At 35.2% G+C, this 16,084-nt stretch overlaps 1 protein-coding gene across 4 annotated transcripts in view; it reads left to right on the plus strand.

Annotated features, from left to right (window-relative positions):
* CHD1 (chromodomain helicase DNA binding protein 1) overlaps positions 1 to 16,084 on the plus strand; it is a 74,678-nt gene that overhangs the window by 49,454 nt on the left and 9,140 nt on the right. For 3 of the 4 annotated variants that reach the window (XM_027545535.1, XM_027545532.1, XM_027545533.1), the window contains exons 23-33: positions 320 to 496; positions 3,472 to 3,632; positions 4,894 to 4,935; positions 5,615 to 5,745; positions 6,855 to 6,993; positions 7,211 to 7,361; positions 8,653 to 8,775; positions 9,571 to 9,699; positions 10,143 to 10,406; positions 10,753 to 10,893; positions 12,747 to 12,925. In XM_027545535.1, coding sequence (XP_027401336.1) covers positions 320 to 496; positions 3,472 to 3,632; positions 4,894 to 4,935; positions 5,615 to 5,745; positions 6,855 to 6,993; positions 7,211 to 7,361; positions 8,653 to 8,775; positions 9,571 to 9,699; positions 10,143 to 10,406; positions 10,753 to 10,893; positions 12,747 to 12,925 — 1,637 coding nt within the window. The remainder of the gene's footprint in view (positions 1 to 319; positions 497 to 3,471; positions 3,633 to 4,893; positions 4,936 to 5,614; positions 5,746 to 6,854; positions 6,994 to 7,210; positions 7,362 to 8,652; positions 8,776 to 9,570; positions 9,700 to 10,142; positions 10,407 to 10,752; positions 10,894 to 12,746; positions 12,926 to 16,084) is intronic. The other variant, XM_027545536.1, reaches the window with a different exon arrangement.

Below are 16,084 nucleotides of genomic sequence, written 5' to 3' on the forward strand. Positions count from 1 at the left end.
TGTGATATTCTATAAATTTGTTGTTACTCTGTTAACTTCCTCTAGTTCTATTATAGTAATAATTTTGTTGATCAGCAGGGCAAAAGAGAATCATTTCTGGAAGATAATTCTTAGAAGTCGTTTGGTTTGATGTACTTTGACCTCATAAAGAAATAAACTCAGCTTAGCTATCATGTTTGGTTTAACCTATAGTCATATTCATTATCCTAGGGCTATTTGTTATCTTATTCCTTCCTGCTTCCTTCCTGCTAAGAAAGAAAAAAATGTAAGGATGAATAGTTCTTTAATTTTATTCTGCTAAAATTCTGGAATTTATCAGGTGGCCAACTTTTCAAATATGGATGAGGATGATATTGAGTTGGAGCCTGAAAGAAATTCAAAGAACTGGGAAGAAATCATTCCTGAAGATCAAAGACGGCGATTAGAAGAAGAGGAAAGACAAAAGGAACTTGAAGAAATTTATATGCTCCCCAGAATGAGAAACTGTGCAAAACAGGTGACTTTTTAATTTAAAAGCTGTTTCTGTACTATAAAGAGTATTTATTTACTCTTGGACTACCTCTTTTATGAGAAATACTGGTACTTCTTTTCTTGTAATGACTTCCTCGGATTTAATAATGCTTGTCTCATAAAATTAGTTGGAAAGTGTTCCTTCTTAACTATAACCTAAATTTTATAAATATACAACTATCAATATATTTTTCAAATGAGTGTGGTTGGTTGTTTCAAGAACTTTGTTCATTTTATCCAAGTTGTTGAGTTTATGGGGCATAAAGTTATTCATAATAATACCCCCATACTATCCTTTTAGTGTTTATAGGATATTTAGTGATTTCCCTTTTTTTCATTCTGTTAACGAAATTAAAAGACACTTACTCCTTGGAAGAAAAATTATGACCAACCTAGACAGCATATTAAAAAGCAGAGACATTACTTTGCCAACAAAGGTCTGTCTAGTCAAGGCTATGGTTTTTCCAGTAATCATGTATGGATATGAGAGTTGGGGTGTGAATAAATCTGAGTGCTGAAGAATTGATGCTTTTGAACTATGGAGAAGACTCTTGAGAGTCCCTTGGACTGCAAGGAGATCCAACCAGTCCATCCTAAAGGAGATCACTTCTGAGTGTTCATTGGAAGGACTGATGTTGCAGCTGAAACTCCAATACTTTGGCCACCTGATGCGAAGAAACGACTCATTTGAAAAGACCCCGATGCTGGGAAAGATTGAAGGCGGGAGGAGAAGGGGATGACAGAGGATGAGATGGTTGGATGGCATCACTGATTCAATGGACATGAGATTGAGTAAACTCCGGGAGTTGGTGATGGACAGGGAGGCCTGGCATGCTGCGGTCCATGGGATCACAAAGAGTTGGTCACAACTGAGCAAATGAACTGAACTGATTGGCATTTTTTTTTCTTGATCGTTCTAGCTAGAGGTTAATTTTATTCATCTTTTCAAAGAGCCACCTTTTGGTTTTATTTTTTATTTTTCTATTTTAAGTTTCATTGATTTCTGTTTTTTTTTTTCTTTCTTCCTTCTTTTGCTCTCCTTATAAGTGTCTAAAGATAAAAGCTTAGATCATTAAGACTTTCCTTTTCTAGTAGCTTTTTTTTAAGGTCCTGCTTTTTCTGTGCCCCGTGAGTGTATGTATGTATGTATGCTGTGCTGGGTCTTTGTTGCTCTCAGGCTCTTCCCCCTTTGTCGCAGTGCACGGGCTTCTCGTGGTGGTGGCTTCTCTTGTTGTGGACCACAGGCTCTAGGGTGCTTGGGCTTCAGGAGTTGTGCCACTTGGCCCATTGCGTGTGGAATCTTCTTGAACCAGGAATCGAACCTGTGCCCCCTGCACTGGTAGACACAAACTCTGGACCACCAAAAGTCCCAACATTTGCATTTGATGCTGCAAACTTCCATTAACCACTGCCTTTTCTGAATTTCCTAAATTTTGAATTTGTTGTGATCTCGTTTTCATTTATTTCAAAATACTTTCTAATATCTTTTGTGACTTCCTCTGTAACCCATAGGTTTTTTAAGAAGTGTGTTGTTTAGTTTTCAGACATTTGGGGGATTTTTCCAGGGGTCTTCATTGTTGATTTCTATTTTAATTCTCTTATGGTCAGAGAACATACCCTGTATGATACGAATTTTTAGAAATTTGTTGGTGTTTGTTTTATGGCTCAAATGAACAGAGTGTTAGATTTTTAAATAATGGTAGCATATTAAATGGTAGTGCCATGCCAAGCTATATTGGGTCCTGTGGCAAGAGGAAAAACTTTGCATTAGCTTCTGATTTTTTAGAATACTGTTGTATTTCAAGATTATGTCTTGATTGTTGAATTTTTTGTTATCTCCTTAAATTTTGAGTCTGAGGCAAATGAACACACCCCAGACTCTGCCCTGCCAGGTTTGGTTTTTCTTTTCCTACGAGCATATTAGGTCTTCTGTGTCCTCAGTTCTGTAGGTGAGAAAGATCTGGCCAGGCTTCCTGACTGTCCCCTCAAAGGTGACTCTCTTTCTCCAGGCCTTCACCATGAGGGAAAGTTTTCTCTAATTTCCAGCCCCATTTCCAGTCTTTCTCATGAGCCCCTGGTGTGAGTTGGTGGAGGTTTGTGAAGTGCCTGCGAGTGGGTGGGTGCAGGTTCTCCCTGTGTCTTTTGTCCCTAGGAATCCTCTCTTCTCATGGCAGCTCAGTCTTTAGCAAATGTTAGCTGACTTTTCTCTTGTCTTCTTGTGTGGTACTTGACGTCTACCATTCATCCTCTTCACAAGTAAGCCAGTGTTCAACTTCCACCTCTTACAATCTGTGTTTCCTTACTTTTATCCTATTAGATTGCCTTGCGATTTGATGTGTGTAATAGAAGTTAATGTTTTGTAGATTAGATTTTTTTACTTTTATGATAAAAATGGCTTTATTGGCTAGTGTTCCTTTTTATTTCTGCTATCACGAAAAATAGGAATGATATTGCTGGGTTAGCAGAATGATCATTTTTAAGACGTTTGATGCAATATCAAATTGCCTGTTGTATAAATACCCATCAGAGGTGTTTGACTCTGTTTTTCATTACCAGTACCAGTATTGGCTAGTATTAGTGAGTATTGGTCAAGTTGATGGAGTAACTTTAATTACACTGCATTGTTACTTTAATTCATGTTTTTAAAAATATACCAGGAAGTTGTATAATTCTGTTTGTTATTTAATTAATCACTGTTAATAACCTTTCACATATTTTTACAAAAGGACTATGGATATTTTCCTGCTGGTTTACGAGAATGTTCTAAGCATTAAGACTATTAATATAACTCTTTGACGTTAATCTGCTGTATTTTTTGGAGTTTTTTTTGCTTTTTAATTCTGTTTATAGAATATTTTTTATATGTACATGTTAATTTTGTCAATCATAATACTTTCGTTGCTCTTAAAACAGAAGCCTGTTTTACCTAAACATGGGCAAAATTTTGTTTTCAAATTCCAGATTAGTTTCAATGGAAGTGAAGGGAGGCGCAGTAGAAGTAGGAGATACTCTGGATCTGATAGTGATTCAATATCAGAAAGAAAGAGGCCAAAGAAACGTGGAAGACCACGAACTATCCCTCGGGAAAATATTAAAGGATTTAGTGATGCAGAAATTCGGCGGTAAGATGACATAAGACCATTTTTACTTCAGCTTGGTTTTAATAGGGGGTAAAATTAAAACAGAAACTCCACAAAACATAAAGTTTTAGAAGAGGCAAATATAATTGTGTGGGGATTGGGTGGTTCTGATTTTGGTTGGTATGAGTAAAAGATGAGTTTGGCATCTATGCTGTGTTATTTATTGTTACTCTATTTGGACTGCTAAATTATTTTGGTTTTATTAATGTGGTTCAGAATAGTGGTCCTTTTGAATGATGAACGTATACTTCAATACAATATTTATTAAAAATTCTCACTGTATATGACTCCCAACATTACTCTTTATGTGGGAGTAATTTAGTTCCATATTTTTCTAGTTTTTTTACAGTGGGGTGATTGGTTTTTGAAAATAACCATGTTAAAAGTGTTTGATATGTCCAAATAGGAACTGAGGTAAGATTGGCCTTACAGATAAATTGTAGTTTTCTTTCAAAATATATTTATATATATACACACAGCTTTATTTATGGAAGATGGGATAACAGCTTATTTTGTTTACTGTGTAATATTTTTGTGTATGAAATTTGTGAAAGGTTGTTCATTGTTGTATTTTCAGAGTTTGTTGTTTCTTTCAAACTATTGTAACTCATTTCTTTTAAATCATAGACCTGTCTGATAAAGTTCTTCCTTATTTTTTTCTACCAGAAAACTAAATATATGTTAGATTTTATTTAGGGTACTTTTATGGCCACCTGATTTGCTGGACTTTCTGTCTTTAGTTGAAGAGACAATGCAACTTCTACTTTTCCTGGATATTTTCCCTCATCCATCAACCACTTGGGTAGCTTTGTTCCTAAGTAATACTTATTTTTCCACTGTTGGTATAATGCCATATATCTGATTTAAAACTATATTCAGTAAATTTTTATCAACACTTGAAATGTGAGGTGGTGTAATATGATTGAGAATTCTGGAGACACTTCCTCTGATAGCCTTGAACCTTTTTTGTCCTGTGAAAATAATAAAGTAATTTCTAAAATAAAATTTAGCTTCTATTGTTTTATTTATATTGGTTTCTAAATATCATCCTGGGTGTTAAAATATGTCTTATCTTTATTGATATCTAACCTCTTAACATTTTTATTCTAGCATAGCTTATTCATTTTTGTTAGTAATAGTGCCTTGAATTATTGATAATATTTACACTAACAAGTATTATTTCTGTATATCTATTTTGTAACAAATAGTGAAGCCCACATTTAAACCCGTTATTTTCTGTTAGGTTTATCAAGAGTTACAAGAAATTTGGTGGCCCTCTGGAAAGGTAAATAAATTTGTCATTCTCAATAGAATTACAGAATGTGTCACATGCTATCAGTTTTATTTATACTATTCTTAAATTTTCTGCAACAAGTTTTTACAAAATTAGCCTGTAAAAAGCAAATTTCAAATAGATTTTTTAAAGTGTTTTAGTACTATCCTTTATTCTTTCTGGTCTCTAAAATTTTATCTACAAATGTTTTCTATAAAACATGGATTATAAAACATTTGCATTTTTATAATTATACTTTTCAAATGCTTTTTCTTACCTTTTCCTTACAATCTTATAAAAATAGCAGATTCATCCATAGAGAGGCTAAGTTGCTAACCTAGCCTCTGACTTCAGAGACCAGACTTATCAGTTATTCTCAATAACTGCTGTAACTACTATCTCAGGTATAGAGTGTCAGAGACTCAAATTGGATTAATTCTATTTTTCTCCCCCAAACTCCACCTTAAAATGGGATATTTTCTATTTTATTTTGAGAGGACCTGTATGAGGTTACAATGGAATACTTACATAATTATTTTAGATGAAGAAAAAAATGTTTTGAACATTTATCATTATTTATATTATCTGCTTAGTGTCTAGTAATAAAAAATTATAGAACTTTACTCTTATGTATGTTAAATGGCCTCATTTTTTCCTGCATTTACCTGAAAATTGTATTATTTTATTACAGATTAGATGCAATTGCTCGAGATGCTGAATTAGTTGATAAGTCAGAGACAGACCTCAGACGACTAGGAGAATTGGTGCATAATGGTTGCATTAAAGCTTTAAAGGACAGCTCTTCAGGAACAGAACGAACAGGTGATATTAAAATGAAAGTGATTTAAAGAAAGAGAAATGGAATTGTTGAAATCTGCTTTTATTGAATTTGGTTGATAGTATGTCTTAAGTTACCTATATATTAGTCTTAAAAGATGCTTTATAAAACAAAGTAAGGCCATTTCCGGGTAATAGAAAATGGGGAACAGAACTGTATTATTGAAGGCAATAGAAACTATCTGCCTGGTATATTTTCTTGCTGGGAGGTAACATCAGAAATTGTTAGTTCTACTGTATTTTTAGTATATATGCAAAGTCACTTCAGTTGTGTCCGACTCCTTGCAACCCTGTGGACTGTAGCCTGCCAGGCTTCTCTGTCCATGGGATTCTCCAGGCAATACTGGAGTGGGTTGCCATGCCCTCCTCAGGGGATCTTCCTGACCCAGGAGTCAAACTCATGTCTCTTATGTCTCCTGCATTGGCAGGTGGGTTCTTTACTGTATTTTTACTATAGTATAGATGAGATATTATAAGTATACACATGTGATATTGGTTTTAACATAGTTACTTCATTATACTTTGTAATTCATCTTAGATAAGATTCAATAATGAGATGTACTGAAAAAAAATCATACTGGAACTCTTATTTAGAATGACTGACATGTTCATCCCAGGTCGTGCAGTGGTAAAGAACCCGCCTGCCAATGCAGGAGACTGAGGAGGTGTGCAGGTTAGATTCCTGGGTCAGAAAGATCCCCTGGAGGAGGAAACGGCAACCCACTCCAGTATTCTTGCCTGAAAAATCTCATGTACAAAGGAGCCTGGCGGGCTACAGTCCCTGGGGTCTACAGTCCAAGAGTTCGGCATGACTGATAACTGAGCACAGCACAGTACATGTGTTTGCTGTAGTATGTGAAATGCTTTTTGTGAATCCTCTTGCGCTGTATTATAATCACTAGTATGTAGTGAAAAGACTTAGAGTGAAATTTAAGGTTTGCCAGCAAGCCTCTCCCGTTAATGCAAATAAGTAATACTTAAAAATAATAGGTAAATAAATACTACTACTTTTTTATATAAGTAATAACATACATTGCTTTGTATTTTGTGGAATTATATATTTTATACTTTTTGATATTCTTTTCCAAATATAGGTGGTAGACTTGGAAAAGTAAAGGGCCCAACATTCCGAATATCAGGTGTACAGGTGAATGCCAAGCTGGTCATCTCCCATGAAGAAGAATTAATACCGCTGCACAAATCCATTCCTTCAGATCCAGAAGAAAGAAAGCAGTGAGTTATTTTTTTCTGCTGTAAAATACTTGTTACTCAATAATTTGGACATGAGTGTATGTTAGAAGTGGTTTTTATTCCATGGCCAATTTGAATGAAATGTTTTTAAAAATAAAATAAAGCGCAATATTTTGAAGTTCTAATGATCAAACGTGGTTTTCAAAATTTTTAATGAGGCAATTATAAACCTGACAGTGGTTGTTAACTTTAATGATAGGTATATCATCCCATGCCACACGAAGGCAGCTCATTTTGATATAGACTGGGGCAAAGAAGATGATTCCAATTTGTTAATTGGTATCTACGAATATGGATATGGAAGCTGGGAGATGATTAAAATGGATCCTGACCTCAGTCTGACACACAAGGTACTGCAATACTTGATTCTGTTGACCATTCTTGTTAAATTGAATTTTTGCTTTTAAATTATATTAGAAATAAAGTCAGCTCGGGGTCAGGAAAGTTAGCTTTGTGATCTTGGCTTCTTTGGAATTCGGTTTTCATGAAGGGATTGAATTTAAATGATGTCTATCTGCTTTACCTCTGAAATTTTGTTTCTGTTATTTTCACAGTATCAGGTTAAAAAGTAAGCCTCTCATTTAATCATTAACCATCTATATTAATCAAGAGCAGAAAAGGATTGTTTTGTGAGTGTGTGTGCGTATATGTTTGAATACCATTGTTTAGGATTTTTGGTGATTTGATGCTACCACACTTGTTATGGGCTTCCCTGGTAGCTCAGCTAGTAAAGAATCCACCTGCAATTGAGGAGACTCCAGTTCAATTCCTCGGTCGGGAAGTTCCCCTAGAAGAGATAGGCTACAAACTCCAGTATTCTTGGGCTTCCTTGGTGGCTCAGATGGTAAAGAATCTGCCTGCAATACAGGAGACCCAGGTTCAATCCCTGTGTTGGGAAGATCCCCTGGAGGAGGACATGGCAACCCACTCCAGTATTCTTGCCTGGAGAATCCCCATGGACAGAGGAGCCTGGCGGGCTACAGTCCGTGGGATCACAAAGAGCTGGACACCACTGACACAACACAGCACACAGTTGTTATAATCATTTCTTTGCCTGGATTGGGAAACACTGAAAGCTTGCCCAATTCTTATAATTCATCTTTTTATATTTTACTTCATGGACAAGTGGGAACCTTCAGCTATTTGTCATTTGCTACTATGAAGCAAAATTAGTTTATATTTTCATTGCAAAAGGTTTCTCACAGTGCCATCTTCTAGATGGATGATACTTTATATTCTAGGTATTTTTGTATACTTCATAGTTAAATACACTGTTTAGAAGGAAGGAAATCTAAGAATACTATGATTTTAATGACACTGACTGCTAATACACCATTATGTATTTGAAAGAAATTTCTAACCTCATACTATGTAATCTCTTTATGAATAGAGGGATAATTTTCTTGTGTATTTAGAATTCATTTCTAGAGAAAGAAATCTTTGTGGCATAGGTATAAAAAATGTATTTTGCATTCAATGTTGTTTATTCTTTTAAGATTTGTAACTTGCCAGCACATTATATGTGTTTTTTTTTTGAGAAGGCATTTTTATTTTATTTTTTTTTGAGAAGGCATTTTTAAATGATTATTATTTCTCATGTTATTTATTAAAGACAAGATGAAAAAATTAATTGCTTTTCAGATTCTTCCAGATGATCCTGATAAAAAACCACAAGCAAAACAATTACAGACACGTGCAGACTACCTCATCAAATTACTTAGTAGAGATCTTGCAAAAAAAGAAGCTCAGAGGCTTTCTGGTGCAGTAAGTTAAAATATGATGCTTAAGAGCACTTTACTTTTGGATAAGATAAACCTAGTTTACCCCATCACCCTGGATTCCTGTGGTTAACATGGGCTCATCATTGTGTTTATCTGTAATTTAGTAGCTTTGTTTGAATACGGTAGTATTTTGCCTTAACAGCATTCATGTTGAAACTCCAGTGAGTCATGTCTTTCAGAAGAAGAATCTCTTTTTTCCTAGTATTTAGTATGGGAGCAACTTTTGGAGTGAAATGGGGTGTTTTTTGAGAGGTCAAGCCTCCATTACTGGAGACAGGGCAGTAATTGGATTTGGAGACATTGGGCAGCTTAAGGAATAGAAGTTTGAAGATCACCAAGCTTATTTATTGATTGTGTTCCACAAAAGAAGGAAAAAGGCAGTAAAAGAGAGGTGATTGGAAACTAAAGCAACCTTTGAAAGTTTACCTGTGACCACAGTGTCAATAACTACCTCTGTACTATTTAAAATAATTTCTGATGCTATCTCTGGTGGCATTGTTTAGCTGAAGACAATAATTTAGGATTGTGAACAGCCTTCCTACTTCTCTCTACTCTTTTTTTTTTTTTTTTAAGGAATAATTACAGTTGGTTAGCATTTATTCAGATTAATTTGCATTTGATTAAGCTATATCACTTTTGTTGATAATTTCTAAGATTGGTGTACCAACAGACTAAGGATTGGGTAGGAATGTGTGTTCTTTTAGCATCATAGATTTAGTATTTAAGATTTTTTAATGGAATCTGTGGGGTTGGTGAGAATAAAAATAATTATTTTTAGGGAGGTTCAAAAAGGCGAAAAGCAAGAGCTAAGAAGAATAAAGCAATGAAGTCTATAAAAGTGAAAGAGGAAATAAAGAGTGATTCTTCTCCCTTGCCCTCAGATAAGTCTGATGAAGATGATGATAAGGTAAGAATGTGTTTTAGAAAAGCAACCTGTTATCTATAGAAAAGGGCACATGGCATGTTTTCAGTATGCTTTACATTTGAAATTTGAACTTAGGCTTAAAATTTTACTGCTAGATACTGAAGTCCTTTTTTATAGTTTGTTGTGTAGTTTCATTTATAGAATAGAATTCTGCCATCCAGTAGAATATCATCTGTCACTAAAGGGAGAGAGCGAAGGTCCTTCCTTTTCAAACATTTGCCATTTGAAGACATTGTCTCATTTTGTTATGAATTTTGAATGGGATTGGCTTATCTTAGTTTTTATTGCATGTATCATTACTAATGGGATTCTGGATTATTTTTCTCAGAATCCACATACATGCAATCAGTAGTCATGCAAAGAAAAGAAATTAGTCTTTGTCAAGATTTGGTTAGTAATACATTGGCCATACTTGCACTTTTCAGGATGAAATCACTTCTGTGAAACATCCAAACAAAAAAATTAAAACAGAAAGAGACAGTGAAGAAAAAACTGAGCCAGATGTTTGTATAAAGAAGGAACCAGAAGAAAAGAGGGAAGCAAAAGAAAAGGAAAATAAAAGAGAACTTAAAAGGGAGATAAAAGAAAAAGAGGATAAGAAAGATATAAAGGAAAAAGATTTTAAAGAGAAAAGAGAAAACAAAGTAAAAGAAGCTATACAGAAAGAAAAAGACATAAAAGAAGAAAAGGTATGCAAATCATAATATAAAATTTAGAAAGTGACACAATCAGCATATTTACATTTTAGGAGAATAAACTGCCTGTCAGCCCAGTTAATAACTGAGTTCTTTAAAAATACATAGGCATATCTAGTAGAGTAGAAAACAGGTTTAAATCCTTTTTTAGATGCCTTACCTAATAAGTAACATCATAGGATAGCTTTATTTTTGGTTTTCCCAAGTGGGGAAAAGATAGAATACGTAAGACTGTTAAATGTGAATAAACTTGATAGACTACAGTGAGAGTAAATTGTCTTCTGGAGGTGTTAATCACTTTTGCCTTTGTTGTTGTGTATTTGTTTTCTCCTTTCACCAGCTGAGTGAATCCAAGTCTGAAAGCAAGGAAAGATCTAAGAAATCTTCGGTGTTGGATGCTCCAGTTCACATCACCGCAGGTGGTGAACCAGTGCCCATAGCGGAAGAATCTGAAGAGCTGGATCAGAAGACATTCAGCATTGTAAGTAGTAAAGTTTCTGGTTATTTGAAAAATACCTGTAACATTTGAGTTTATATTCATCTTTTAAAACTTTAAATTTAGAGATGTATTTGAATTTGATAGTACTGCATTTCATAGTACTGGAGTTCTTTCTGTTCCTTGAACATGTCAGACAAGTTATAGGATGTTTTTACTTGCTCTTCCCTTTGCTTGAAATGGCTTACTCCTTCGTTTTCTTTAGATATCTGCTCAAACATTACCCTTGTCTGAAATCTTATATAAGGTAGAAAGCTCCCTGCCGCGTCTTACTTTTTTTTTTAAATCATAGTTGTCACCATTTTAAACACTATGTCTTGTTTATTTGTTGGCTCTATTCTCCTACTGGAGTACAAGCTCCATAAAAGCAGGGTCTTCATTTTATTTACTGCTCTATTTTCTGGGTCTAGAATAATGTGTAGAATATAGTATGTGTTCAGCCTACAAGGGGCTTCCCAGGTTTGTGCAGTGGTAAAGAATCTGCCTGCCAATGCAGGAGACACAGGAGATGCAGGTTCAGTCCCTGGGTTGGGAAGATCCCCTGAAGAAGGAAATGACAACCCACTCCAGTATTCTTAACCTGGATCCCAGGGACAGAGGAGCCTGGCTGGCTACAGTGTGCAGCATTGCAGAGTTGGATGCAACTGAGCATGCACCCAGCTGAGTCTGAGCAGCGAATATAAACTACCAAAATTGAACAAGAAATAGAAAATGTAGAGAACAAATATGAATAACGTAAAAATTAGAAAACAAATGTTTTCCCTTTTTAAAAAAGTCAGGCTTGGCTGAGTTCTAATTTTAACTATAGAATACACAATTCCCAGTGTTCCCAGTGTTATTTAAATTATGTCTGACAAAAGATGGAAAGTTTCCCAACTGATATGAAGAAATAGGTCAATAAAACAATAAAGTACTCAGAAACAGATTTTCACATATAAGGTAGACACCTGATTATAAGAAAGGCCTTCACAGCAGGGATGTGAGGATTTCTGTTTTTCAAATAAATGGTGGCATTAGGTCAACTAAATATACCGTCTGTAGTTGACCCATCCTTGAATACCCAGAAGTAACCCTACTTGCTACTCATGGATATAGTTACTATAAAATTTAAAGTTGTTTTTGCATTTATATACAATAAAATTTATATGTAGTTTGATTTTCTAGCAATATTTTTAGTCTGGTTTTGGTACAAGGTTGATAGTTTTTATTACATAAATTGGACTTTATTGAATGGTACAGTTGTCCATTATTGAATGGTATGTTGTCCTTTTACTAGCATTCTAGTGATATGTAGGCCAAGGAAAAGATTAGTTTCTATCAAACACCCTGACATCCCTGACTACCTGCAATAGGATAGCAGCAAAATTCATCATTAGCTACTTTGTTTTGTCCTAAGGAATTAGAAGAATAGACAGTTTATACTTGTAGCTATATTGAAGTTATAGCTTTGCCAGTGTATTATATAAAGTTTCTTTTACATTTTATTCTGTATTAGAGCCAATATAGAATATTTAAGTTATACTCTGAAATATTTTATCTTTTAACATTAAAACTGTTTAGAATGGTGTGCTACAGTGTAGAAAGTAACTGCTTTTGTAAAAAGTTTAAGTAAAATCCAAGGCTTTTACTTACACAAAGATTGATTTTTAAATGATAATGGAAAACCTTGCTTTCTGAATAAAGTCTGAGGGGAAAACTCTTGACATTTAAGAGCTGTGAGGTGAGGTTTAACACTCATTTCATGCTACATTTACTCATGTAAGTATCACTGGAAGAAGTAGCTCTGTGTTGAATTCATGCCTTTAATACGTAGTTCTGCTCTTCTGTTCCTATTTAAGTGTAAAGAGAGGATGAGGCCTGTCAAAGCAGCATTGAAGCAGCTTGATAGGCCTGAGAGAGGCCTTTCGGAAAGAGAACAACTGGAACATACTAGACAGTGCTTGATAAAAATCGGAGACCATATCACAGAATGTCTGAAAGAGTATACAAATCCTGAACAAATCAAGCAGTGGAGAAAGTAAGTGACGTATTTTTCAGGACGTGTTAAATTTGTAATTGTGTAACCGTCTATTTGTCTCTTACTTGTGTTTAGGGCTTCCCTGATAGCTCAGCTGGTAAGGAATCCACCTGCAATGCAGGAGACCCTGGTTTGATTCCTGGGTCAGGAAGATCTGCTAGAGAAGGGATAGGCTACCCACTTCAGTATTCTTGGGCTTCCCTTGTGTCTCAGCTGGTTAAGAATCCTCCTGTAATGTGGGAGGCCTGGGTTCGATCCCTGGGTCGGGAAGACACCCTGGAGAAGGGCAAGGCTACCCACTCCAGTATTTTGGACTGGAGAATTCCAAGGAGTTGGACATGACTGAGCAGCTTCACTTCACTGTTTGTCTCTTGCATTTCAGTTTCTTTTTCACCTCCTGAAGTTTAGGTCACAGAATGTTTACAGAGGGAGGCTGGATGTTTTCATTTTTTTCCTTTAAAACGTTTTATAAATAAGTGATTCCTTAATTATGCATAATGAAGAACCACAGGTGGCATCTCTGCCTTTAAATAAATAGTGAAAAGTGTTTTGTTAAAATTCAGATTGCATTTTATTCTTAAAAATTTCCCCAATTTACCAAATTATTCTCAGTAATATCCTCAAATGTTGGTATGCCAATTTGTTACATAAATTTAGCAGTTCATCTTCTCAGTATGACTGTAAAGCCTTGTAAAAATAAATGTCCTCAAGCAGTGTAAAATGCAGACTCTATTTTCCCCTTCATTTTAGAAGTAGCAGCAACACATTTGATCTTAAAATCATAAATCTGAACTATGATATGATGTGATAAGTGATACTATAATGTGGTAAGTGGTATTAATCACTTAATGATTACCAAATCCAGGTCACTGTTAAGCCAGACTACTAGACAGGCTAGGAAAACAATAAAATGAGCACAAACTCACAGTTATTGACAACTGTTTATTAACCTACTGATTTCTTTGCTACATGCAGTGCAGCTGCATATCAAAACAAAACATTTTCATGACACATTTCTGCAGGAGGCATTATGATTTCACTAAATTAAAAAGAAAACTATCCTTATCCCCTTCTTAAACTCAACCAGGACTCATTTTAGAAAGAGGAGATAGGAAGTTGATAATGATCACAAGCCTTTTGTAAACAAGTGAAGCTGAGCTTATGTCTAAAGAAACTGAAGCCTTGCGTGGACGTAGTAGAGTCTAAAGCCATGTGCCTGTAATGACGTGGAGTGGTCACTGTGGTTGGATCACAAGACATGCATAGTTAGTTGCAACTTGCCTAATTTTTGACTTTATGACCTTGAACAGTTACCACTATGTATGAGCCCCCAGTATTATCACCTGTAAAATGCTAAGACTGCATATTTTTCAGTTACTGAAGAATAATTAAAGATTTTTATGAAGAGTGTGTCTGTATTAGTCAGCCATGTTTGACTGTTTGCGACCCCATGGACTGAGTCCTTCCAGGCTCCTCTGCCCATGGAATTCTTCAGTCAAGAATACTGCAGTGGGTAGCCTATCCCTTCCCACGGGTCTTCCCGACCCAGGTATCGAACCCAGGTCTTCTGCATTTCAGGCAGATTCTTTACCACATGAGCTACCAGGGAAGCCCTTTTATGAGGAATGAGAGGCAGTCATTCTCAAGGTACTGTATTCATAGTGTCTAGTTTAATATTTTATTTATGATTGGAGTATATATACTAGAGCTTATTGCTTTCCTAAATACCATAAAAGAGATTATTCCATTTTTCTCAAACTCTTACCTACTCATACAGTGACCTCTAAAGTACAGAACTACAGGATAGGAATACAGTAGGAGTTCGACTATATATACCAGGATTAAGTGAGAATATAGTCACATTCTCTGTCTTTTCATATTTAAGAGCCAAAGTTAAATTTTCTGTGTCATTGACTCCTGAACATATTGATATCTTGATTGTTGTTTGAGATAAAATTAGAAAATAAAAGAAATGCAGTGAGTTATCTTTAAAACTGAATTTAATTAAAGGATTATATTAAAATTATTTCCTGCCTTTAGTGTAACAGGAGCTTAGTTTCTCTCTGAAAATAACTTGTGTACTATATACCAGTTTTTAAACCTTCATGTAATTAGAGTTTAGATTTTTAAGTTTATGAAGAAGGCAGAGTATCGATTTTACTGGCTTTTTAGATTAGAAATGAACAGCATCTTGTTGAAATTACATGTTGACTAATACAAGTAGTTACTTCCTGTTTAGTTACTAGGAAAGGGGGAGGAAAAAACCTCTAAAAGAAGAGAGACCAAATAGCCAAGAGACTTTTGTGTTCACCCTTAACTTCCAAGGCTTTATTCCTCTTTCTACACAGCTGGGCAACTTGAGTTTTGTTTTCCCTCCCACTCTCATCTACCTTGATTTCATATTCCTTGGTACGTATTCATGCTGCCACTGCCTCTGATTATTACCAGATTCCCTTAAATGGTAAAGGAGAACAGAAAGACCCTAACTGAGAAATATTTCAAAAGCAAATTAGTTTTTACTCTGCTGTCTTGGAGAAAAATTGGGGGAAAATGTAGAAGCAAGGATAAGAGTCCCTTGTATTAAAGGTTGAACTTCTGATCACCTGACCCTGCCCCCACTCCACCCCACAGAACACAGCTACAGTTACTGATTCTACAAAAGGAAGAACTATCAAGACCTTACCTGCAATTGTAAAGATAGAGACTTGATCCATGATTATACTTTAAGCAAATTTTCATAGTAACCATAATTTTATAACCTGCTTTATTTCTTACGGATGTTTATATACAAGTATTTTGGCTTGTATATAAACATGAATAGTTGATGAGGAAATACAACACTAGTTTTAGTTTTTTATTTAAAAATCACTTGTAATCTAGTGATAAGCGTAATAATGCATATTTGTGTTTCACTTGTACTTTCCTATGCTTCATTCTAAGATCCCTTTAAAAATGCTCTGTTCAGGAAGTCTTGACAGTTATTAGTTCCACTTTACAGAAGAAAAAAAAATGGACTCAGATAAACCACCTTGAAGGGCTAGGACCTGGGGTATGGCAGAGGAGGCGTGTAGCGCGAGCTTTAACAAGGCACTCACTCTTGCACTAGCTCCAGGTCTGGAGTTTTGCCCAAGATCACACAGTTTAGCAGGTGATTATAAT

Source organism: Bos indicus x Bos taurus, chromosome 7, assembly GCF_003369695.1.
Source record: "Bos indicus x Bos taurus breed Angus x Brahman F1 hybrid chromosome 7, Bos_hybrid_MaternalHap_v2.0, whole genome shotgun sequence".
Classification (NCBI taxonomy): domain Eukaryota; kingdom Metazoa; phylum Chordata; class Mammalia; order Artiodactyla; family Bovidae; genus Bos; species Bos indicus x Bos taurus.